Below are 23723 nucleotides of genomic sequence, written 5' to 3'. Positions count from 1 at the left end.
CGTGTCATACCACACACACAAAAATCTTTGGATTACCTAGATTAACTGAGATGTTGTTTCTGCAAGGAAATGCTGCTGTTAACCTTTTTAAAACAATGCGGTTTATTCGCCTTTGTGGTATTGAAGTATCTCCAAACTGTCTGCATGGCAAGACACCACCAGGGGTATGTGAGAAAACGTTTAAATACTCCACAGTGGAGTTTTCCCTCCATATGAGTGTTTATTCTGCAATCTACGCATTAGAGGCACATGTAGAAGCTCTGGGCGGATGATCATCATTATGCTTTTCGACTCATGGTTTTGGCATTCAGGAGGCACGGGATAGTAGGTAGTAACTGAGAAGGAATGGGACTGGGTTGGGTAATTGCATATCCATACACAACCAGACCTCCTCCTGCGAGAGCAGCTTGAGGAACGGTTCTGGTTTCAGCGCTCTCTGCACTGTAATTGGTGGATTATTCAGGGACTGGCCACACCGCAACAGCCAACATGATGAATGCTAGATATAAAGGGTTTGAATGATTTTCTTAAGTCGGGAACACATTTGGTTAACCATTCAACGGGAGTGTAATCCTGATAGGTGAAACAGTTGTTTTTTTTAACAATCGCCGAATCCCACAATTGAGTTTCGGGCACATCTGTTTCTCGCCGATATTGTTCATGAGAACGGCAGGCGTGCAATTTCATGACACACAAAGAGGGAGAGGAAAAACAACTCGGCTTCTGCTTCTCCGAGCTTCAAGTAGAAGGCAAGGATTGCTTTAATTAAAAAGTGTCTTTTTACAGAGTAAAGAAAAGTCTGAAGCTGCAGGAATGTGGTTTTCTCTCTCTGATCCTCTCCAGGCTGTCTTTTCTTTCTTTCTTTCTTTCTTTTCTCCCCCCCTCCTTCTCTCCCCAGTGGGGTAGTCCCCTAATGCAGGGCAAGAGGTCAGGTTACGGCGCTCCTCCAGCCCGCCTCCACACCTAAGCCCCGCCTCACTTGTTTACATTCCTCTGCCCTTATTTGGGGATCTCAAGGCCCCCACCCCCCCCTCCATTGCGTGGAGCGCAAGCACTCTCACCTTCTCAGCAGAGGAAGAAAGCAAGGGGCTAACTTCTTGGTGCTGTCTTGATTTGACCCCTTACCATTATCTGCTGGTTAAAAGCCATGTCCGCTCTCGTGTGCCTGCGTTGCCTCTTCTCCTCTGCGAGTTATGTTTTCCCCGAGACTGGGATTGTCTTGTGTGCTTACCTGGCAGTGGAAGCGGAGGTAAGAGATTTTTAATCTATTTTCTCCTGCTTCTTGAGACAGATGGGTGGCTGTGAGGGGGAGGGAAAGGAAAAAGGGAGGCAGCATGATGACAGGGGTGACAGAGTGAGATGAAGAGGGGCCTGCATTGAGGGGGGAAAAGGGGGAAACATCTGTCCCGAAACCTGCTTGCACCTTGCCAGTAGGAATGTTACGAGAGGGATTTGTTGGAGAAAACTCCCAGGCGGAACTGACCTGCATGGAGGCCTGAGCCGAGGCTGCTCAAGGCCGGATGCAGGTTCAACTAGCGTGTGCGTGTGAGCAAGGGAAGGGGGGGCAAGCCATACATACATACAGCAGCTTTTGGAGAGGAGGAGGGGGGAGCTTTTATCATGCGTGTCTGGTATTCAGATCCTCCAGTCATGGTTTGACTGAAAGGCAAGTACTTAAGGCGGCAGATTGAGGGAGAATCGCAGGAGTCATGTTCTAGCTCTCTATTGTTGAGGAGAGAGTGACAGCGAAGTCTCACTCACTTGGGAACGCCGCTTGCGCACACTTCTACTCCAGCCCTCGTTTTGCGTAAGTAAAAGGCTCGACTTGATTTTGTTGTTTTTCTTTTGTGATGGATTCGACTCTTACTTGCAAAAGTGATTAAGGAGGTTGTTTGGACATGTGCTGGAGGGGGTCAAGGGGCAGGTGAGAGTGAGTAGGGTGGCTCGATCACGGCAGGGTGAGGAATGCAAGGGGTCAGACGCTGAGGATCCACAGCCGCCTGAAGAAGTTAACATCTATTATATAACCCGAGCATGAGAAAAAACCCTTTTGTTTGCGGCGCGCGCTGCATACACCAGCACCGCGGCAGTTCACCTCGAAGACTGGTGGGAGTTGTCAGGGCAGGATGAGTGCAATGTCTTTGGAATAAACTCTGATTAGAGTCTTAAAAAGAGGGTTATACACATTTTGGGTGATTTCTGACACATCCTAATTTGGTGATCTGCTCCACACGTTGATTCACATGTTTTTTTCTCTGTCAATGTGTTATTATCCTAGTTATTTGCAGTCTTGATGTTTGCTCTGTATTGTGTGGAATGTTGTCTTCGTCAGGTGAGGGGTGTGATTGAGTTTTATCCAGAACAGATTCTGAATGACGGAGTTTTTGTGGGGTGACCGGACCGTGCATGCTGACGGAGTGTGGTTTTTGTGCCAATTGTGCCTCCCGCTGCTGTCTGTGTGTCTTTTGTGTGTTTGTGTGCCCATGTCAGCTGACCGTATGAAGCGCTTGCGTCTCTTCTATTTTTGCAGCGCCCCGCTCTCAAGGCCTAACCCGGGACAAAGCGGCAAACAAGAGAAGCCCCGGCGGAGGAGAGGCGACGCTGGGCAGAGGGGCCCGCACCACCTCCGCCACCTCCAGCCCCGACCACAGCGACCACGCCCTCTCTGTCAGCAGTGACTCGGGCCTGTCCAGCACGTCTCTGTGGGCAGACAGACCCGCACCTGCCCCTGCCACCAACATCACCACCGCTACCACCACCTCCACCACCACCAACACCACCACCATTCGGCCTAACCAGGGCCCCAGCCAGCAGGAAAAGGTCCAGCTGAAACGCCTTTTAAGTGGCTTCGGTCTTGAGGACCCCTTACTGGGGGAGATGGGTGATCAAGGGCCCAGAGTGGTCATCCAGCAGATAGTCCCGGTGCAAGTGCACATCAACGGGGACCCCAGACCCCGAGAGAGGGAAACGGACATCCTGGACGATGAGGTCATCACGGGTCACGATCTGCACAGTGTGGACAGCTTAGGGACCTTGTCGTCCTCCTGCCACAAGAGCAGCCAGAACTCCCTGCTGTCAGACGGCTTCGGGAGTCCCGGAGGAGAAGAGCAGCAACAGCAGCAGCAGCAGAGCCAAAACCAGCACCACCTTCACCACCCGGCACCCCCTCCCACGGAGGAGTACGAGAGGGCCTACGCTGAGGCCGGAAGGGGCTGCCTGAGCTCCAGGAGCAACTCCGTGGCCTCCGCTAATCCCAGCAGTGCTCCCACGACCAAGCAGCACGTCTACAGGCAGGGCAGCTATTCCACGCAGTCCTGGGTCCGCCAGCAGCAGATGGTCGCCGCGCAGCAGTTTATCTACATGCCCGAGGACGGGAACGATGCAGAGAGGTACCCAGGGAACAAGCAAGGGAGCAGTTCACCCAAGGCTGGCCTGCCCACTGAGCCCCAGGGCCCCGCAAGGGACATGGCGGTGCCGCACAAGAAGCAGGCAACGGTCAACAACAACAACAACAACCAGCGCGACGAGGAGTTCAAGTCCCTGACGATGGACATCGACAACTCCATCGACCAACTCAACCAACTGATCATGGACCTGGATCCCACATTTGTGCCGGTTCCCAGCCACAGCGGCTCCCTCAAGAGGAACGGCGGGACGCGCACAAACGGCTCGGTCTCCAAGTGCCCGAACGGCATCGATCTCCGATTCAGCGATAACGCTGCAACAGTCCTGAAAAACACACAGCAGACAGGTAAGACAGTCAGACAAGTCCGGGTGTGGTGGTGGTGGTGATGAAGTGGTGTGGAAGCGCAGTCGTGAAAAATAAATGTGTGCTGGGCCATTATGAAACCAGAGGGGATGTTTTTGCTAGAACCATCTAATAAACATAATCAACAGCTTTAATTAACGTGCTTGGAGCATCTCCAAACGGCCCTTTCCAACAGAATCAGCCATTTTCCTCTCTTCATGACAGAGTTAAGTTCACAGAAGCACTCCTCCTCTCCCTCTCCCACCTGGCGTGTTTTAGTGGCAGAAATAGCTGGGCTGTTGCCAGCTTTTCAGATGTTTTCAGTGTGAATCTTGGAGGGGGGGGGGGAGCGCCGTCCAGACTTGTCTGTGCAGCTATCTGAGTGGAGGATCAGTACGGTACATGGAGAGAGGGAGAGCAGCTGTCATCGACCCCTCTGAACATCGCCCTCTCTCTGTGTTTGATTAGTAGATGACTGCATTCTGAGGCGTACGGGTATTTACTAAATCAAAGTGATTCCCTCAGACTGTCCCACACACAGTTCTTTCATTAAGACGCTAGTCATCTCTAATAGATGCTCTCCGTTTCGTCGTCCCACGTTCGTCACACTTCCGTCTGTCCAGCTCTTACCGATGACTCGTTCCTATATACGTTTTCTCATTTGACTGTTGTTGTGTCTGTTGCGCAGACACAAGGTTATGCAATGTAGTGAGGCCACAGTAAATATCCACCAAGTAATAGTTTCCACTTTGTTCATGTTGAAACTGATTCCCGGACAGATCCCGGGAGGCTATTCAAGGATGCAGTCTATGATCTTAAAACACTGTTTCAGTCACTGCGTGTGCGCTTCTACCAACAAGCTGTACAATTTCGTAGAAATAGCAAGATTAAAAAATTCCTCTATCTCCGATGCTACAAAGAATAGACCCTTTTTTTTTTTACATTAGATTTGGCTCACTCCTATAGGTTATCAAGTTTGGCGCTATTGGCTTGAATATTCACGCTAGATGCAATGAAACGGTCTTTTTCTTTCTTTGGCTGAGAACCAGCGAAGCAGAGACAGTGCACAAAGCTGTGTGGATGCTGTAGCAGTGTTTGAGTCGCACTGTGCATGTGGTTGCAGAGGGGCACAAGATGGGGAGGCCTGAGGAATTTCCAAGAGAGGAACAAGTGAGGCCGGAGGCAATGTTTTTTCCATTGGAATCCAAAGGCATACCTGTCTGTGCATATCAAGTACAGAGAAGCGTCATTCCAAGAAACAAACGCCAATGGCAATAACTTTCTTTTGCTCATTGGCAGATAACCGGCAGGAAGTACGGGATTGTTGTTAATGTCGGCTTTTATCCGTTTGCTCAGAGCCACTCTGCCTGGCTGTGTTGTAGCATGAAGTTAGAGCAAAAGTTATTTATCATAAGGGAAGGCTGGTTGGATTATGTTGATTTTATGAATGATTCATGTTGACTGTTCAAAGCAATGCCAGCTGTAATGGAGCTTTTTGCCGCAAGTTACTGTATCCGTGTAACTAGACCAGTCCCGCTTTTCCTGCCCGTCTCGTCATTGCACCACACCTCCATCTTGTTATTGTTTTTACTATAAAGAAGGAAAAAATCAGAGAAGATGGAGATAGAGATAGAGGAGGAAGGCGACAGTATTTATGATGTGTAAAGGGGGGTGGGACTGACATCGAGCAAATGATGAGAAGGGACAAACTCATGCTCTAAAAGTAAAGCTTGAAGGAGAATTTGGTGCATCGCAAAGTTCTTCATCTTCTCTATATCTTATATGTTAATGTCAGTATTCACTTGATGAATTATTGTGCTTTTTTTATGATGTTGGATCAAATAGAGTGCTGCAGGGACGTCGTATTTTTGTCGGCCAACCCCAGAGCATTGCACTGGTTTCCTCTCTAAAGAGCCAATGGGATTTCCATTCACTTGAATGTCGCAGTGTAAGATTCCTCTTTAGTATGGCTGAGCGTTATGGATCGATTCGTCTGTTAGAGTGTATGTACTTTCATAACACCATATTATGGTAAAGTACATTTATAGAAAATTCAAGTGAGAAATAATGTCTAGGTAAGGTAACCATATGGGAATGTTTTTTGATTTGCAACAACTCGACACAACTAGGGACCTTAAAGGAGCCAAATCTCTGATGTCTCACAATACTGTGTTTATCCTCATATTGCCCGACCCTACTCTTGAGGGTATGTTAGGTGACAGAAATGATGGCAGTGAATTGTGTCATTGGAGACCCATTACTCAAATGTTTCTCATACCTCTAGTACGCTGATATATTTAATGAAAGAGAAGGAAAAAAAAGAACATGGACAAGTATGTATGTCAGTGTCACCCAGACTCGGTGAGTAATGATCCCCGACATTAGCCCCTCTGCACCATTAGCATTCTTTAGGGCTGAGAGGTCGGAGCTCGCTGGGAGGGCTCAAATTAACACCCTGGTGCTGAGTGGCAACACTCTTCAGAGTTGTCACAACATTGACCCCCCACCACACTCACACTCCCTCCAGCCCACCAGCCAGACATTCCTCAGCTGTCCTCTCAAAACATGGTTGTAAGCAGTACCCCCATGGTCACTTTATGGACGAGCTTAATTCAAATGTCATCATTCCCAAACTTTTTACAGAGAGTAGCCGTCAAAGTCGGTATTCAATAGTACTGACTAGAGGAAAATGCAGAGTTGGAAAAGATGAAGCGCTGGTATTTTTTTACGTCAGTGTTATTTCTTTAAAATGTACTTCGCTTCCCTGAAATCAGTGATGCCTGTTCATCTGCTCATATTAATGATCTGGTTGCTGCTGTCTACCTGTGTGTATCCAGCTGTCCAGTCCAGTGACGGACGGGCAGTCGTCACACGTAGCCTGAGTCGCCAAGGAAGTGATGTCATGGATCAACCGGGCTTCTGTTCCTCAGGGTGGGGTGTGACGGAGGAGTACAGGGGCCAGCGGACGTACTCCCCCTGCGTGCCACAGTCCCAGGTAAGTGCAGCACGTGAGCACAGTGTGCAACGGGCCCTTTACATTACATTACATTACAGTCATTTAGCAGACGCTTTTATCCAAAGCGACTTACAATAAGTGCATCAACATTGGTAATCAAAAGAACTACTAGTCACCAGAAGTCATAAGTACATTTCCTTTTCCAAACAAGCATCTAAGAGCATGAAGCAGAGCATAACTCAGAGCCAAAGTACAGTACAGAAACAAGAAAAACAGTTAGTGCTATAAGTAATATGAATACAATAAGTGCAACAAGCTAGTATGAAAACAATAAGTGCTAAGTGGAAGGCTCAGTGTAGCACTTCCTGAAGAGGTGGGTTTTCAGCCTGTGCTGAAAGATGGGCAGCGACTCCGCTGTCCTGACGTCAGTGGGAAGTTCATTCCACCACTTTGGGGCCAGGACCTTTCCCACCTCATGGATCGTTCTGTCCTGTATGTTTGGTTACATGGATTTTAAGTGTGTGTTGTTTGCCTGCAGCACCCCATGTTGTACAGGACTGACAGTGCGGACTACAGGGCCCAGGGCCCGGAGATGGACAGCAGGGTCGACCCTGGGAGTGACATGACTCCGCCCACTCCCGCCTTCCCCATCTCTCCGCCAACACCTTATGGTAAGTGACGGAGTTTGCAGGTGCTTGCGACCAGCTTTCTTTGTCACGTTTAATTAAATGTTCCCGTCCTCGTCTCCTTTGTCTTTGTTTTACAGTGAAAAGTATGTCTGAATTGACTCACCTCAGGCAAACGCCATCTCCCAGCATGCAGTCTTATGGAGGCTACAGAACGGACCACGGTGGGTGCAAATCTCCACAAAATGCCAACTGAGCGCAACGTATGAATCTATTATGGATGTTCTTCAAGCTGAGGGAAGAAAAGTGGTCAGTGTTCAAGAATAGATGCAGGAAAACGGAACTGTGGTATAGAAAACAATTCCCCATATAATTTGATGGTATATATTTAAAATGCATAAATGTCAGTCCATTGTGATCTAAAAATGTGGATCTTTTGACCTTTTTCTAAGCCTATGGATTTGAGGCACTTTATCGTAGGAAGTTAAACAGTTCACCACGTTGCTGCAAAGAACTAAACACAACCCATTAAGACTGTTTTTCTTTGTGCAAACGCTCTTAACATTAGCTTGTGTTTTTCCATTCAACCAATTAAAGATAGTCAGTGACAAAAATGCAGTCAGTGAGTGGGAGCTAATTGCGAGAGTCTTCTTTCATGTCTGCCCTGCAACTGCATGTGTGGATCCACTATCTCATTAGAGCGGGGCTGTTTCAGGTCCCTCTGGCTTTACCTAATAGTAGTGACATTGTTGTTTGTGGAATTTTAGAGGTTTTGAGACTTGAGGCCCAAAAACAAAGACGTCTCATAAATGTGAAAGGAGGGAGATTCCTAACCAGTCTGTGCCCTTCATGTTTGGTTTTTTGGAGGATGTCTGTGTGGTCACGGTCTGAAGGGATTTTTTTTTTTTAGACATAACAGTGTTGCTCTAAAGATTAAAACTGAGCCTTTTTTATTTCTTTTTGTATGGATGTTTTTTTGGTGGTGTTTATCTGAGGTCGAACACACCCTGGCTATAAGATTGTCAGAAGTCGGAAGAGTTGTGCATTCATAGCACTTTGTAGCATCGGCATTTTTGGACTCCCCAAATTCTTTCATGTTTTTTTATTGTTTAGGAATTTTTGGATCATAGAAGTAGCAGAGAAAACTGAAGTACCGTATTTTTCGGACTATAAGGTGCACCGGATTATAAGGCGCACTGTGAATTAACGTGTCTATGTTCACACATAAACCGCACCGAATTATAAGGCGCATTAAGCAAAACAACACAGTCCGGTAAATCAAACTTTATTCAACTCAGTTGTAACAACAAATACCGGTACAGAAAAATACACTCACTTATCGATTCATTCATCTTCCACAAATCCATCGAATTCTTCATCTTCAGTGTCTGAGTTAAACAGCTGTGCGATTTCGATATCAAGAATGCCCGAATCCCTCTCGTCATTTTCCGAGTCAGTCTTGTTGCTGTTATCGGTACTTGGCTGTTCAGTGATGATTCCAGCTTTCGTGAAAGCTCGGACGACAGTCGCGACCGATGGTTACTTGTTGTGCTTATTGATCGATTTTGACTTTTAGTTTAGATATTACATTCCTGTTACGGGGCCGATCAGGTAGTGACACAGCGGACCGTAATGCTCCGAATATCCATTGAGCGGAGCGGTCATGTTGAGAACCTTTGAGAGGAAATAGAAATGCTCCCAATCTCGTATTAAACACTTTTTAAGTTAACTGTGCTTTATTTGGCATGTTTTTGGGATCAGTGTTGTCACAGAAGGACAAGATTGCACATGTCAGGAACAACCCACATAGTTTAATTTTGTACTCTACTTTGACCTGCTATGGTCTTGTTTTCATAGATCTACAGTTAGTCTTAAAGGCTGGGGGGTCTGGGAGCAGACTGGTGCCCCTGCTGTGCCTCTTGCTACCTCAGACACCCAGGAAAGAATCGCCACATTCAGTCTTTCCACATCTCCATGGTTACTGTGGGTCAGGAGGCAACACAAAAAAACCCCACTTTTCTTCCCCTGTGAAAGTGTCTCCGTGCACACAGAAGGGAAATGGGGACAAGAAGAAAGAAGCAACTCTTTCCGCATTGCACCTCTCATTCCTGTGAAAGTAACCCAGAGAGAAGTTTGCTGTAAAGCCGGAGTTGGAACATGAGCTTTTAGATGCGGAGCTGTCGGTGGCTCCTGGCTATGGCTGATTGAAATAAAAGCTTTTAGATAATTATGTCAGAGGGCTTTTAATTTCTAGCTGCAACGGAGTCTGATTTGTTGACTCGGTGGGTTGTGGCAGAGGGTAATTGGTGAGTGGTTTTATGTAGATTGATGGCCATGAGGACAGTTTTTATTTCATTTCAACTCCAATATTGATTGTTTGTTACTGGAAATAACCCAGAGCTCTCCCCAAGGGACTCGTTGACATATCGCACAGTTCTTCTCGTTACAGCCAGCTTGTTTTCGCTTTTTAAGTTTGTTTTGGGTTGATTTTTGTTTTAGATTCAATGTATTTGTGTTCCTTTTCATTGAATTCAGCATTATGAAAACAAAACCAGCGCTTGACAATGTGAATGTGATCTGTAAATGTGCTTGAATTTGTATTTCTGATTTGTTTTCTTGCTCTCGCACACAGAACCCCGAGGATATTCAGAGATGATCAGTCATGTTGGAGGCGACGGTTTACCAGACTCCTCCATCAACTGCCACAGGACGCTAAGTGCTACACACTCTGCCTCTATTGTTGGGACCCTTCAGTGGACAGACAGGTACAGATCTGCCCTACGCAGAACCTTTAAGCTTCACTGAACATTGTTTTTAGTGCCAGAGGATAGAATTTCCAAAAGAAACTTCAGACTGGTGTTGATTTCCAGTGGGATCGAGAGTATTTTTTAATTACTGTACAATCTACAAGTCATCTGCTTCAGCGCTAACCCCAGTGATGTAAACAATGAGGCCAAACCTATTCGCATGTTTTCATGCAAAAATGTTCACGTTTTTAAGACCAGTGGAAACGTTAGCAATTTGGGGGAAATATTGCAAGTTTTTACACGTGGCTGAGGTGGAACAGTTTGTGTATTAATAAAAACAAAATGTGCAGTGGAAACAGACCTAGCGAATGAATAACGAAGCATGTGACTTAAAGGTCACCCGACAACAAAGAGACGGCAGATTGGGACATCCGATCTGTGTGGAGAGAAGACTGTAATGTTCCTCAAAGGAATACATGAAATAAACATAAATGCAATATTTCTTTTTCAGGTTTTAATTTGAGATTTGACTGGCGCTCTTCCTCTTTCCTCTTTGATGGCACCTGATGAAAGAACTAGTGCCACCAACTTTATCTTTATCTTGATTCGCCCAGCTCCTAATATTCGCAAAAACAATAGTGGATGGAAACACGCATTAATTTGCATTTTGACAAACTTGACTTATACTGTATGTTTATTACCTTTTTATTTTTTTCTGTTATTCTAAGCTCCTCCACGAGCCAGTCCTGGCCAGAGCATCCCGTCCTGACCCGCCACTCGTCTCTGAGCAGCTATCCCTCGGCCAGACAACCGCCGCCGCACTCCATGCCACTGGACTATGGCCACCACTCTCCTCCCTTGCACCACCCCCATATCCACCCGGCCCCCAACGCCCACAGCTCTCCCCGAAGCAGCCAGCGGAACCGCATGGCCCGCTACGCTCTCAGCCGCAGTCCGGCCCAAAGCTTCAACGAGCAGGACGACCCGGGTCTCGGGTACGGCACGGACTGTCCAAACGCTGCCTCCAATCTGCTGGCAAACGGGGGCACGGACAGGGAACTTTTGACCTCCGTGGAAGGGCGGAGCCAGTCACAGCTGCTCCAGGTGCAGCCCCCGCTTCTGCCTGAGAAGAAGAGGGCGTCCGATGGGGAGCATTCACTGGGAACGGCGTCTCCAGCCCTCAGCGGGTTCTCGAGTCCCCACAGTGGGAGCTCCCTGAGTATTCCGTTCCCCAACGTTTTGCCTGACCTCTCAGCCCAGACGCTGGGCACAGCCTCACCTCTGCCAGGTGAGCCTCCGGCCCCCTCTTACGAAGCTAACACCATCACTGCTGCCACATGGCTTGATATCCCCCACACAAATGAAGCATGTGCTGATTATTTTGCTAATAATTCTGTTTTCCAGATGTGCTGGCTTGCAAACAGGTTACTGTAAAATTTGTGCAGGACACATCAAAATTCTGGTACAAGCCAGATATCTCAAGGGATCAAGGTACGAATCGCTTCCAGTGTCCACTTTTATGCTAAAGTAATGAAAAAAAGGAAAACTTTTCACAGAGCTACAGAGCCGATTCACAATGATGTTTCTCTTCACTCAGCCATTTTGGTCCTGAAGGACAAGGAGCCTGGTTGCTTCATTGTGCGGGACAGCCATTCCTTCAGGGGGGCTTATGGGCTGGCGATGAAGGTAGCCACTCCCCCGCCCTCAGTTCTCCAACAAACCAAGAAAGGTACGGTAGATGTGGAGGACTAACCTTTTGATGGGAATGGTTGATTTATACAAATTTAGTTTGAAAATAAGACCCAGGTTCATTGTTTGCATATCTTTTCTGAATTTCTTTTCACTTTGAAAAATACACGTATTTGCTGGCTTCCATTGAGAAGATAGAAACCAGTGTGTGTTAAGTATAGAGCTGAAGTCAGGATGCGGTTAGCCTAGCTTAGCATAAAGACTGTAAGCTAGGGAGAAGCGGCTAACCTTTCTCTGACAAAATTCTAAAATATCTACATGCCTGGAGAGTCTGCAGAGAGACAGAAAACAACGAGTTAAATCACTCTCTCTGTTATTATGAAGAAGATCGTCACAGATTGGTCCGGTAATACAGATTCCCTGGGAATCAGCCATCACACAATTGCACACAAAGCCGTCTACAGTTACAGCCCCGCTGTGCTCGCCTTCATGCTGGAATATGAGAGTGTGTGTGTGTGTGTGTGTGTGTGTGTGTGTGTGTGTGTGTGTGTGTGTGTGTGTGTGTGTGTGTGTGTGTGTGTGTGTGTGTGTGTGTGTGTGTGTGAGAGCTCGTCGCCGCGTTTCTCTCCTGGGCATCGTCGCGACGAAGCCGAACAGACCTCATTTTGCCCTGATAGCCTGTTGTTCAGCTAATGTTTCAGCCCCTAACAAAAGATGTTCCGGGTCCATAAGCCAACTCTGATCCCAGGGCCTTCTCCTGGGAAGCGGTCTGCCCCACAAAACTCTGTCTGATATGGATGTAACACATCCAGGGACTGGGGTCAAAACGGTAGTGTGTTTGTTTAGCATATTCAGGAAATACAGGGAAGGATTTTTAATTTTTTTAGAAAGAAAACAAAGTATCTCTAGGAATCTGGCCAAACATTCTCTGGCCACGTTTCAACATGAAAACAAAGGCTGACTGAGTGATGATTCACAAATCATTTTTTTGTTCTTCAGAAAAGGGGCCAGAGGACATTAAATCTGTGTGTGTCAGAAACCAGTTGGAAATTTGTACTATATTCCATCGAGGGTGCCCTTCCTGGACCTGCCCGCCCCGGTGTCCAAGCCTTTAATTTCACCGCCCACTCACACCTGTCCTTTTGTTCGCCTTCACCCCTACGCAGTCCAAAGGCACCTGTGCGTTGACGTCGCGACGCGGCCCTTCTCCACACTTTCGGCTTAGAGCATTGTGGCTCCTCAGAAGTGTGAAACCCAACCCACCTTAAGGAGCGGGGCTTTCTCCAAGCCTTTGTGTCGAGACATTCCTCACATAGACTCCTCCTGCCCCCTCGCAGGCGCTTCTGTTGAATCCTAATCCCATTAATCTCCAGGGAGGCTGAATGTAGCGATTTAACATGTTTTGGGTTACTCTCATGGGCTGGGGAAATTACATGCTGCACTGAGATAAATGCTCGGGGCCGTTATTTAGGTCAGAGTAAATCTAGGGTGTACGACGGAGGACAGTTTTGCTCAAACAGACTATTGAGAGGAATTGATCATCTGTCGTTATCTCTTCTCTCTGTCTTTTTGTGCAAGCAGGGGGCGATCTAGCCAATGAATTGGTGCGTCACTTCCTGATTGAGTGCACACAGAAAGGAGTGCGGTTGAAGGGTTGCCCCAATGAGCCCTATTTTGGTGAGTACCCACTCCTTAAGACTTCTCCTTTCACAGCTGGTTGACAACAGGGCCACCTCCTGGCTGTTTGACTGCACTGCTCGAAGTGAAGGACTTCACACACCACACTGCCCTCTGTTGGTGTGCAGCGCGTTGTACCACAGTCTGCTGATTGTCTGCATCTTAGCATGACACAGGAATGCACCTAGCATTTTGTCCACGGCCTGCTGTTTCATGTTTTCATCTTAACCAGATTAATGGTATTTTCATCATCCCTTCACCTGTAGTTGCATGGTTGGTTTATGCTTTTATTGGTAATAGCTTTGCATCGTATGTTCTTTTTTTATTGATGCTCTTCTCCTTTCCCTTAATTTTGACTATTTTTAACAGAGACAAAGTATTATTCTGACACCTAATATTTTATTTACATTTGAAATAGTTTTGTCCCCAAATGATCAAGAATTAAATTATTAAAACCTACATTTAGTCGATTTCTCCACAGTGTTACATGCCAGGGGAGAATACTGTTTTAAACAATTCAGTGTGCACTTAACACTGAAACAGGAAGCTGTTCCTATTTAAATCTACACACATTTTAATGCTAAACCCACCTTACAAAATCGTAAAGTGGACTTCTTACAACCTAAAAGCACAAAAGACATTTAAAAATTGTCAGTAACGATGTGTGTGACAGTTTCAGAAATTATGCAATGTAAGCAATCAGAAATGTGAGATGTGACAATAAAGCCTCACATCTCACTGTAATATTGATTTGATATCTTGTTGTTTTGCAGGAAGCTTAACCTCGCTGGTCTGCCAACATTCAATCACGCCCTTGGCCCTGCCCTGCAAACTCATCATACCTGACAGAGGTCAGTGCTCAACACGCAGTCACAGACCTAATTTAAAAAATAAACATTATTTAGGTTTTGTGGCCTCCCATATGTTTGGCTTGTCTGGCCTGTTTAGTCACTTTCTTTGTTCACGGAGACGTTTTTTTGCTTTTCTGTGTTCATAGATCCTCTTGAAGATGTTGTGGAGACTACCTCACAGTCGGTCACCAACTCCGCGGCTGAGTTGCTAAAACAGGGCGCAGGTAATCAGGCGTCTAAGATCACTCGCTCTGAATAGACTTCATGACAGAGCAATGATCGCGCTGTCCATAAACACCGACACAAAAACAGTGTTCTGTGGCACGGATCCACACATTTTGTCCTTGTCCTGTTATTACGGACCTCGCCACTGAATGCACTTGCTCTACCGTTATTTGCACTTGAGCAGTCGTGATCCGAGTGTATTTTGAATCTGCTGATTTGTTCCCGCAGCCTGTAACGTGTGGTACCTGGGCTCCGTGGAGATGGAGTCGCTAACAGGCGTCCAGGCGGTGCAGAAAGCCACCAGTATGTCTCTGAGCTCCAGCCCTTCACCGACCTCCACCGTAGTTCACTTCAAGGTGTCCTCCCAGGGGATCACCCTCACTGACAACCAGAGGAAGTGAGTGCCACGCAAGGCATATTCACACCATACACACATGCAGAGATCTTTTTTTCTCCTCACAATAATCACATCTCATCTTCTTTTAGGCTGTTCTTCAGGAGGCATTACAATGTCAATACTGTCATATTTTGTGCATTGGACCCTCAAGAAAGAAAGTGAGTATTGCTGATTTAAGTATTTTACAAATTGTCACTACTAATTTTTAATGTGCAGTTGGAAAGTTCTGCAAAGCCAATAACCGTCCTCCTTTCACTGCTCACAGGTGGAAAAAAGATGGCTGCCCTTCAGCAAAGTAAGTAAATGATGATTATTTTTCACATTGGTGCAACCAGAGCAGCATTAAAGCAGTTCTTTTTAAAGGGAACATGGTCACTTTGAGGCAGATGACAGTGTTTTTCTCCACCTCTGCAGGATCTTTGGCTTTGTGGCGAGGAAAACTGGCACTTCCATGGACAATGTGTGTCACCTGTTTGCAGAGCATGACCCTGAGCAGCCAGCAAGTGCCATCGTCAACTTTGTTTCCAAGGTGATGATTGGCTCGCAGAAGACTAAGTAGGTCTGACTCGGACAGAGCCAATCGCCTGGGCAGACTTTTACCAGTAGAAACAAGAAATAAAGACTGAGAGGCTGAACAAAGGACACAACGTAAGGACTGAAGATGGTGACGTTATCCCTGGATATTAACTGGATATTACGTACATAATGATCACTTACCAGCACCAGGACATTTAATTACATCTTTCAGTAGAAACATGTAAATAACTTCTCTGTTGTTATTTTTTCTTTCCTGTAAAATGAACTGTAAAGTATCAAAGTAAGAAAACAACAAAAGTATAATAATAAAACCAATACAAATCTAATGTCTTATACTGTTAGATATATTCTTTTAAGATATTTTAAGACCATGACACATAACACATAGGCTGCATTTTTATGAGCAAATCAAGAAAACCGTACCTTGTTGCATGTTATCATTTTCTAATATTTAACCAAAACAAACTTCATTTAAGCTATTAACATTCTGTAAAGTTGTAGCCGATGTAGACGCGCCTCTGTGCTGCATCTGTCCACCGTGAGGTATTTGTTGTGGAGTTTAAAATGCAGAAAAACAGCGCATCCAATATGTAAAACTATGATTTAAGGACAGGTTACATCTCGTACAGGATTATCCTATTTTATCTATGCAATGTAAATGTTTATTTTTTTAAACCACAGACTTTTGTACATGCACAGCATGTATGTGGCTTCTCTGAATCTGTTAAATAATTTTCTTCTTCAGATTTATGTGAATATGACCAGTGTGTGTGTGTGTGTGTGTGTGTGTGTGTGTGTGTGTGTGTGTGTGTGTGTGTGTGTGTGTGTGTGTGTGTGTGTGTGTGTGTGTGTGTGTGTGTGTGTTGTGTTGTGTTGTGTGCTGTGCGAGAGAAACCATAGAAAAATATTTTAATGAAACCCTAATATATATTGATTTGACATGAGTTGGTTAAAAACACATCAGTACTTTGCGTAGGAGATAGTACAAGTGGCATTCCACTCAAAGTAGCCACACTTTATTTTGCCCTCTTTTGGGGGCGGGGGGGGGCTCATGGCCATTAACAGCACCGCAGTACTTCAGCATCAAAAATAAATCAGTATTGTTGATTTTTAAAAAAGAGCATAGGCTGCTACATGGAGAGAAGAACTGCTGCAATTGTGTTCGTGTTTTAAAAGTTCTTTGAAGAAAGAAAGCACTCTTTGAATTGCACAAATAAATTTAGGATTTGACATACACTTTGTTAGTCATCTGTCAGTGACATTTACAATATAACTTCCTCTGGGACCAAGATGAAATTCTGCTAAAGCTGTTTATTACCCCAGTTGATAGCTCGTTGACATTGTATATGCGATGGTGACCATTAAAGTGTATTCCTTCAACTTTTTGGGACCTACGGCCACAATACAGCTCTGTTGGTATTCTTACATTGATTATGTACACATTTGTTATCTTATCTATTATCTGTACCTCATACTTATCTCATACAATACTCTGCCTCTGTGTATAACATGCCACATGTGAACAGTTTGTTTGTATATTGACAATGGATTGTTTGATGTGTTCTGTAAATAAACAAAATTAAACATGTACTTAATGTCTGTGATCAATTAACCCCTGAAATGAAACCACATGCATTGACATAGCTGGGACCAGTGGCCAGGCCACAGGCTAAGACTACAATGGTATGGACAAACAGTGATTTGTTGGTGATTTAGACTTTGGTTTTTGCAAAGATTTACCAAATGAAATGTATGGAGCCAAATCCAGGCTAATAGTTTCGATCATTTGAAAAAAAATGTTTTAAATGAAAGTTAAAATTTGGGTCTTGAACTTTTGAAAAACAACAATGTATTCAAACAAAAAATAAGTGAAGGAAAAGTTTTTTGGGTTAAATATAACTTTGATTCAGTTCTGGAATTGTTTTGAATATATTTATTTTCATTTTTCTCTTTCATATATATATATATTTTAATATTTGAGGTCTTATATTTTTCAGTTGCAGATTTAATATTTTCAGATTCAGATAATATTTTTTTACAGTTTAAAATCGTTTTTTTCACTTTCAGATCGTATTTTGTCAGTTTCAGACTTATGGCCTTGATCTGGCGTGGGGGGCGTGGCATCACCTGATAGGGGCGTGAAATCAAGAGGCTGAGGAACTTCGTCAACCACGCTGCCTTCAGGAAATGTAGGTACCGCGAACTTTATGACTCAATACTTTCTATACACAATATTCACTGAATGCAGTGAAAAAAACCTAAGAGACTGAGCGCCAGCTATCCTGAAGAAACATTTAGAGAGAACCAGCTACCAATTCAAAACAAAGTTATATTCAAACACAAAAAACTTTCTCTTCACTTCTTTTTAGTTTGAACACATTTTTTACAGTTCAAGACCAAAATCTGAACTTTCAGTTTCAAGTTTTTATTGTCAAATGATCAAAACTATTGGCCTGGATTTGGCTCCATAGATACCCCGTGTTATTTAGAGAAGTTGGGTGCATGTTGTTACAGAGCTAGCTTATTTTAACAAGACAGCGGGTAAGCACATTTATCTAAATGTCGAACTTTTTCGTCAACATACTCATAATTGGTAAACGTTTGGGTCGGCAATATAATTTTTAATGAAGTTGGTACGCTGCTGTTAGCACACCGCTGAACCAGACACACCTGGTCTTTCCTCTCTCAAGTCTCAGCCACAGCAGCTTGAGTACCAGCCGCGGGCCGTGTCTTCTGTGGCTAGTCTCATGATGCAATGGAGGATTTGAGAACCAAGCAGACCAAGATACCACTGTCCAAGGGTCAGTAACAAGAAAACTTGGCTGGAAACAGATTCAGTGTCCTTATAGAGAGGTAGATATAGTCAGTTGAACTTGTAGCCAACAGAAGGCGCTAACAACACTTTTGAACCTGAGCATGTAGAGTCAGGTCCAGTGGTTTTGAGACGTGGCTCATTTCCCCAGTCTGAAGTGTAACTTAAAGGTGAAACACGGTAATGGTGACGGGCCTAATTGGATCACCATGACATCTTTTAACAAGGCTGTTCGTCAGTGTCTGTCTCTCTCGGTACACATGCACACACATGTCCACTGTCTCTTTTACGAAGCGCCATAAAAAGGAGGATTTTACCTCCACACAAGCCTGGACAGGTTGCTCTAATGATGCTCAGGGGGAATACAATTGCATTGCCTAGCCAAAGAGGGAGGAAAGAGGTGTAATGGAGTAGCCCCCCCCCCCCTCACTACTGTCCCTTTGCAGGTGGTGAAAGTGAAGAATTCCCGGGGAGGACAGGAAGGAAGCGAAGGCCCAGGTGTGGTGGCTGCGGAGAGCCCAGTGTTCCTCTGTTATTTGGCGCCGGAGTGGCCTCGAAATAAAAAGAAGCCGGGGAAAGTCCAGAAAACCAAGTAACATTATTAGACCGCAGAGGAACCCTGTCAGGAGACGATATTTCACACAGGTAATAACAGTGTGTGTGAGCGTGACACAGCTATGTAGGCCCAACTTGATCCTGCAATAAAGGCCCATCAAACTTGATTTATATGTCTTGCTATTTGCTCACTGATTATTGGTACGTGAGAATGTACTTTAAAAGAAAAACAAGGCAAGAAATTGCCCGACGGCTTATTTTCCAACTGTCAACCCACACATGGGGGACCACTGATGAGCCTCTGTAATATAATCACTATTGTGGTGACATTCCTGACCTGAGCGTGGACCCGTAACAGACGCTGATTAAGCCTGTCACCTACAGTAGCAAAAATAGAAAGTGCATGTCTGGCATGGCTGCACAATTTGAGGCCCCTCAATTTTGTTTTTAGCAGACGCCGAAACCTCAAAAACGCAGTGAGATTAATTGTGGGGCTTTCATATCAGGCCCCGGAATAGTACGGGTCGGGTCAAGATGATGCCCAACATCATCAATGCATCATTAGTTGTTATTGAGTAATGCCGTGTGAGTATTTTGTTGTTGTTTCGGAATAATTTTGAAATGTATGTTAATTGTCAAAGCTGCACATTTCTGTGGCATAGATGGAGAGAAACTAAAATCACGCACTGAAAGGTAACCCATTAACTGGAAGGTTGCAAGCTACGGCGCTAACGGGTGCTCAGTGACTCCCTGTGTACTCCTATATGTAGGTATATGTACACGTCACTGGCTATGGCTAGGGACGGGTCCCAATTGGCCGTAGTCGTGGTCACTGAACTGGAAAGAACACGCAGTGAGGTCAAGTGCTGCCTTTGTGACGTGAACTTATGTGAATTTGACCTCAAGTCCTTCATCAATACCACCATTGATCATGCCCCAACTGTGTTCATTTTAATAGACTTTAAAGTGTTATTTGACACTGTTAACAACATAAAAGTGGATATTGAAATGGTATTTTCTTTGATTTAAGACAAGCTTTGATGTAGGCTTTTGTCAACCACTTGCGGGTCGTGGGTGTCAATCACATCTCATGGTTCTACTGGCACACCTGCTGGGTGGAAGGTTTATTGTTTGTTGTGACAATAAATAAACGTCACACCGATTCATCATGCTTTTTGGCTCCCAACTGGTCAAATGCTTCCCCACCCCATTGGCTTATCCTTATTCAAACAGACCAACAAAATACACTACACCAGAAATAAACTGCACCTCAGCAGTTTCATGCAGCTGCATGAAAGAGATTCAACAACAAAAGGGAAATCTATAAGAATCAAGTGAAATATAGGTGAATCATTGTTGCGTATGGCTACTGAAGAAAGTAAATTAGATTAGCTGGGTGGACCTGTAAGAAACAGCTAGAACATTTTATAGTCTGTTCTTTTCATGTCGGCATCAAACCACATCTCGCAACCGCAGACCACCAGCACTTATAAAATCAATGGAGCATTGTAGGGCCGGTATCTGCAAGGGATAGTCCCTCCTCCACCAGCTATAATTTTGTCTTTGTTTACGATGAGTAATGCTGTGTTGGTGTCTGTCAGAAAATTTAACATGATAGTGCAAGAATATGTCTTCTAATTTTCATTTGTATTTAAGTCCTTTGATGCCGTTGTTGTGGTTCAGAAACACTCAAAGGCCCCCCAAAAAAAATACTCAATCAGATATTTTATTCATTACCATGGAATTCAGTTGCTATAGTTCATATATAACATGACCCAGTGAAAGAGTGAGAGAATTAGTATTTAGCACATGTGAGCAGATGTATACATGCATGTGTGAATGTATGTTCACAAGTCCTAATGCATCTATATGAGACACAGAGAAACCTAGACATAAGAAGTGATACAGTCTGGGGGGGGGGGAATTCGGGGCCCAAAGTTCCACTTCTGAGCTCTGCAATCCGTCAGGCTGAGAGTGTGGAGCTCCTCTCTCTCTCTCCGTCCTCCACTTCGCTCTGGCCTAATTACAGCCTTGGACTGCCTCGGGGCCAAGCCTCCAGAAATGGGGACCATGACAGGTCCACGAACAGACCACTCCAAAAAAAAAAAAGAATTAACCGACCCTGGAATTAGATGAAAGGTGGCCTTTGCCCCCCCCCCCCCCCCCCCCCCCCCCCCCCCCCACCCCCCTTTTGGCTCTTGATTTTGTCCACCATTCAAAACCACATCTAATAGTCGGATGGCTGTCGAAGCTCGGCATGGGTGCCAGTCGGAGCGGAATCAAAAGGGAAAAGATGATCACATGAATCATAACAGAGGGCCCGTTGCGTCCAATTCATCTGTGATGAGTCTGCTCCAGAAAGCTCTCAGACAGGGGCAATTATATGAGAGACGGTCGTGAGACTATGGATGGGGGGGGGGGGTAACAGTGACCGTACCAGACTCATCATGTGAGCTACAGCAGCAGCACTCCCAAACATTCCCGACGTACTCCAACACACCCACTTACGATATGTATCCACACACACGCACACACTGACCACTGCCAACTGCCAACCCAAATTCCATGTAAAAATGGGGAAAGAGTTAGTTGGTGTTTGAGAATGAGGGGCACACACACACACACACACACACACACACACACACACACACACACACACACACACACACACACAGAGAGCCTTCTCCTGGGTTAACCCAGAATTGTTCTGCAGACCTCCAGCTGATTAGACTATGTGCTTTTTCAATCTGTGAGCATTGGCCCCTCGCTGCAGATTCTTAACACCGTCACCATTCCGCACAATGAGCCACAGCGCAATACTGGCCGAAAAAAGCCATTGCGAGACCACTCTCGGAGCTTCGAGCCACCGTATCTGATTCATCCCAAATCACCATAAAACAGTGGAAAATTGCTCCGGATTAGGATTTGACAAGCAGCTGCGGTTGGCCCAGTGTAGCCTCTTTTTTTGACAGCGGGTCACGTAAAACACATGTGCAGTAATATCCTGTGTGTGCAAAAGCAAATTCTTCACAGTCCCTCTTTATTGTGCGGGCTGCTCCGCGGGACGACATTCCTCCGGTGCATTGCTCCCCGTGCCCGGCGCTCTGCTCTGCTATGCTGAATATGCACAGGTGGCTGAGTGACCCCCTTCCGAAGAGCTCTGAGCGAAGGAGACGGAGCAAAATCAGCAGGCTTTTTTTTTCTTCAGCTTATGAAACAAATGTTTGGCATTCCACTGAGCAATGCTCTGCTGTAGACCTGTCTCTTAACAGGCGGCATTACGCCAGGGCTTGTTGTTGGCAACTGATTTGACATCGGCTTCCAAGCAAAGAGGAACCGTAGAGCCTACACCTCGCCTCTCCTGCTGTTATTCTTTTGAGGCATTCTGGACATTTCGTGTCGGTGTATTGCCTCTCTCATCTGTAACCCATTTATAGTGGACCTTAAAAAACGCCTTAGATGTAATTACTCAGGAATTTTTTCTCACTCACATGTGTGGTATGCGTCCTTATTTTAAGATATCTGCTTTGTGGCACTGAAGAGCAGCCAGAGCAGCCCCAGCTATGTCACATGTCCTAACAACTAGTTCAGAAGACCACTGCTGCACTGCGTGTGTGAGGAACAGATACACAAGGTGTTTTTTGGGAGGGCAGGTCACCTTGACTTATGTTCCTCTGTGGGTATTTTTCCATCTTTTGGCCAACATTTATCGTGTAGACTGCACGGCCACAACGGATCTCGTGTCTGAATTGTATTGCGACTTTCCTCTGGCGTACATGGAACCTGTTTACTGTAAAACCTCCTCTCTTGGATCGTCTTCGTCCCATTTAAAAAACATTTTTTAAAGTATTTTATTTAGTATTTTGGGATTCACGGAGTGATAAACATGAGGTATCTGAAATCCCCTCTGTAAAAACCTTTGACTCAAATATGTCAACAAAATTAAACAAGAATTTTGAACCTGGCTTTATCCAATGTTCAGATTTCTGGTCTGGAAATGGATGCCAAAATTAGCACACATTTCATAAGATGCTGTCTCGTCAAACATATATTTTCAGAAAACTTGTATCATAAAAAACAATTGTCTCAATGTAAGTAATCAACTTGGGAAGTTTCATGGCGATGTCCATATCGGTTCATCTTTTTTAATATACTCACCTGTAGTGTCTCCTCTTAATATTCAAAATGGACAAGTTTGAGATTTCCACATACTGTTGGATTATTTCATCTATAAAAATGCACAATATTCAATAACCATTTGTTTTGTATTTAAAGTATTATGCTGCAGGATAACTAGTAAATATAGTTCTTAAATAAAGTGAGAAAAAGAATAGAGTAAAAGGTAAGGAAGGCATACAAGTATCACAAAATTGTTCTCACAACTGCTTCAGTAAATGTACTTAGTCTATTCTTCAACATGTCATCTGTTGTGGCTTATACACTGTACCGAAGCTTGAAGTCATCATCTAATGCATGGAACGGTCACAGTTTATGACTGTTTACAGTATACAGGTCATGCAGGGTCATGTGCGGTATAGCTTCTAGGGCTGCAGATCAGTGCACACACACACACACACACACACACACACACACACACACGCCATAACATACTCATATACTCATCGTGCACATGAAATCACTTTGGCCTCTTAAGTTCACCACAAGTGTCACTGAATCATTGACAAATTAGAGCTGCATCACAGTTGAGGAAGCTGCAATGCTTGACACACACACACACACACACACACACACACACACACACACACACACTCTCTCTCTCTCTCTCTCTCTCTCTCTCTCTCTCTCTCTCTCTCTATTGGCGCCTCCTATGAAGGACTCTGTGCATAGCAGATGTCTGGACTCAAGTGTGTGTGTGCCCTTCAAACAGAGTTGATGCACATTA

The 23723-nt window shown here is 45.0% G+C and overlaps 1 protein-coding gene across 1 annotated transcript in view; it reads left to right on the top strand.

Annotated features, from left to right (window-relative positions):
* LOC137892526 (tensin-3-like) overlaps positions 1-17032 on the top strand; it is a 31497-nt gene extending 14465 nt beyond the window's left edge. Inside the window, exons 13-27 of the mRNA XM_068737734.1 lie at positions 2531-3751; positions 6586-6743; positions 7243-7375; positions 7471-7554; positions 9963-10095; positions 10806-11365; positions 11482-11568; positions 11675-11806; positions 13348-13443; positions 14217-14294; positions 14441-14518; positions 14748-14916; positions 15006-15074; positions 15182-15211; positions 15331-17032. Of these exons, the coding sequence (XP_068593835.1) occupies positions 2531-3751; positions 6586-6743; positions 7243-7375; positions 7471-7554; positions 9963-10095; positions 10806-11365; positions 11482-11568; positions 11675-11806; positions 13348-13443; positions 14217-14294; positions 14441-14518; positions 14748-14916; positions 15006-15074; positions 15182-15211; positions 15331-15475 (3173 nt within the window). The 3' untranslated portion in view covers positions 15476-17032. The remainder of the gene's footprint in view (positions 1-2530; positions 3752-6585; positions 6744-7242; positions 7376-7470; positions 7555-9962; positions 10096-10805; positions 11366-11481; positions 11569-11674; positions 11807-13347; positions 13444-14216; positions 14295-14440; positions 14519-14747; positions 14917-15005; positions 15075-15181; positions 15212-15330) is intronic.
* Positions 17033-23723: the final 6691 nt, after the last annotated feature.

The sequence above is a fragment of the Cebidichthys violaceus genome, unplaced genomic scaffold (genome assembly GCF_023349555.1).
Source record: "Cebidichthys violaceus isolate CVI_PGR_0920_01 unplaced genomic scaffold, fCebVio1.0.p SCAF_8, whole genome shotgun sequence".
Lineage (NCBI taxonomy): Eukaryota > Metazoa > Chordata > Actinopteri > Perciformes > Stichaeidae > Cebidichthys > Cebidichthys violaceus.
Note: the sequence above shows the minus strand (reverse complement) of the source record. Positions and strands in the feature narration are given on the sequence as shown.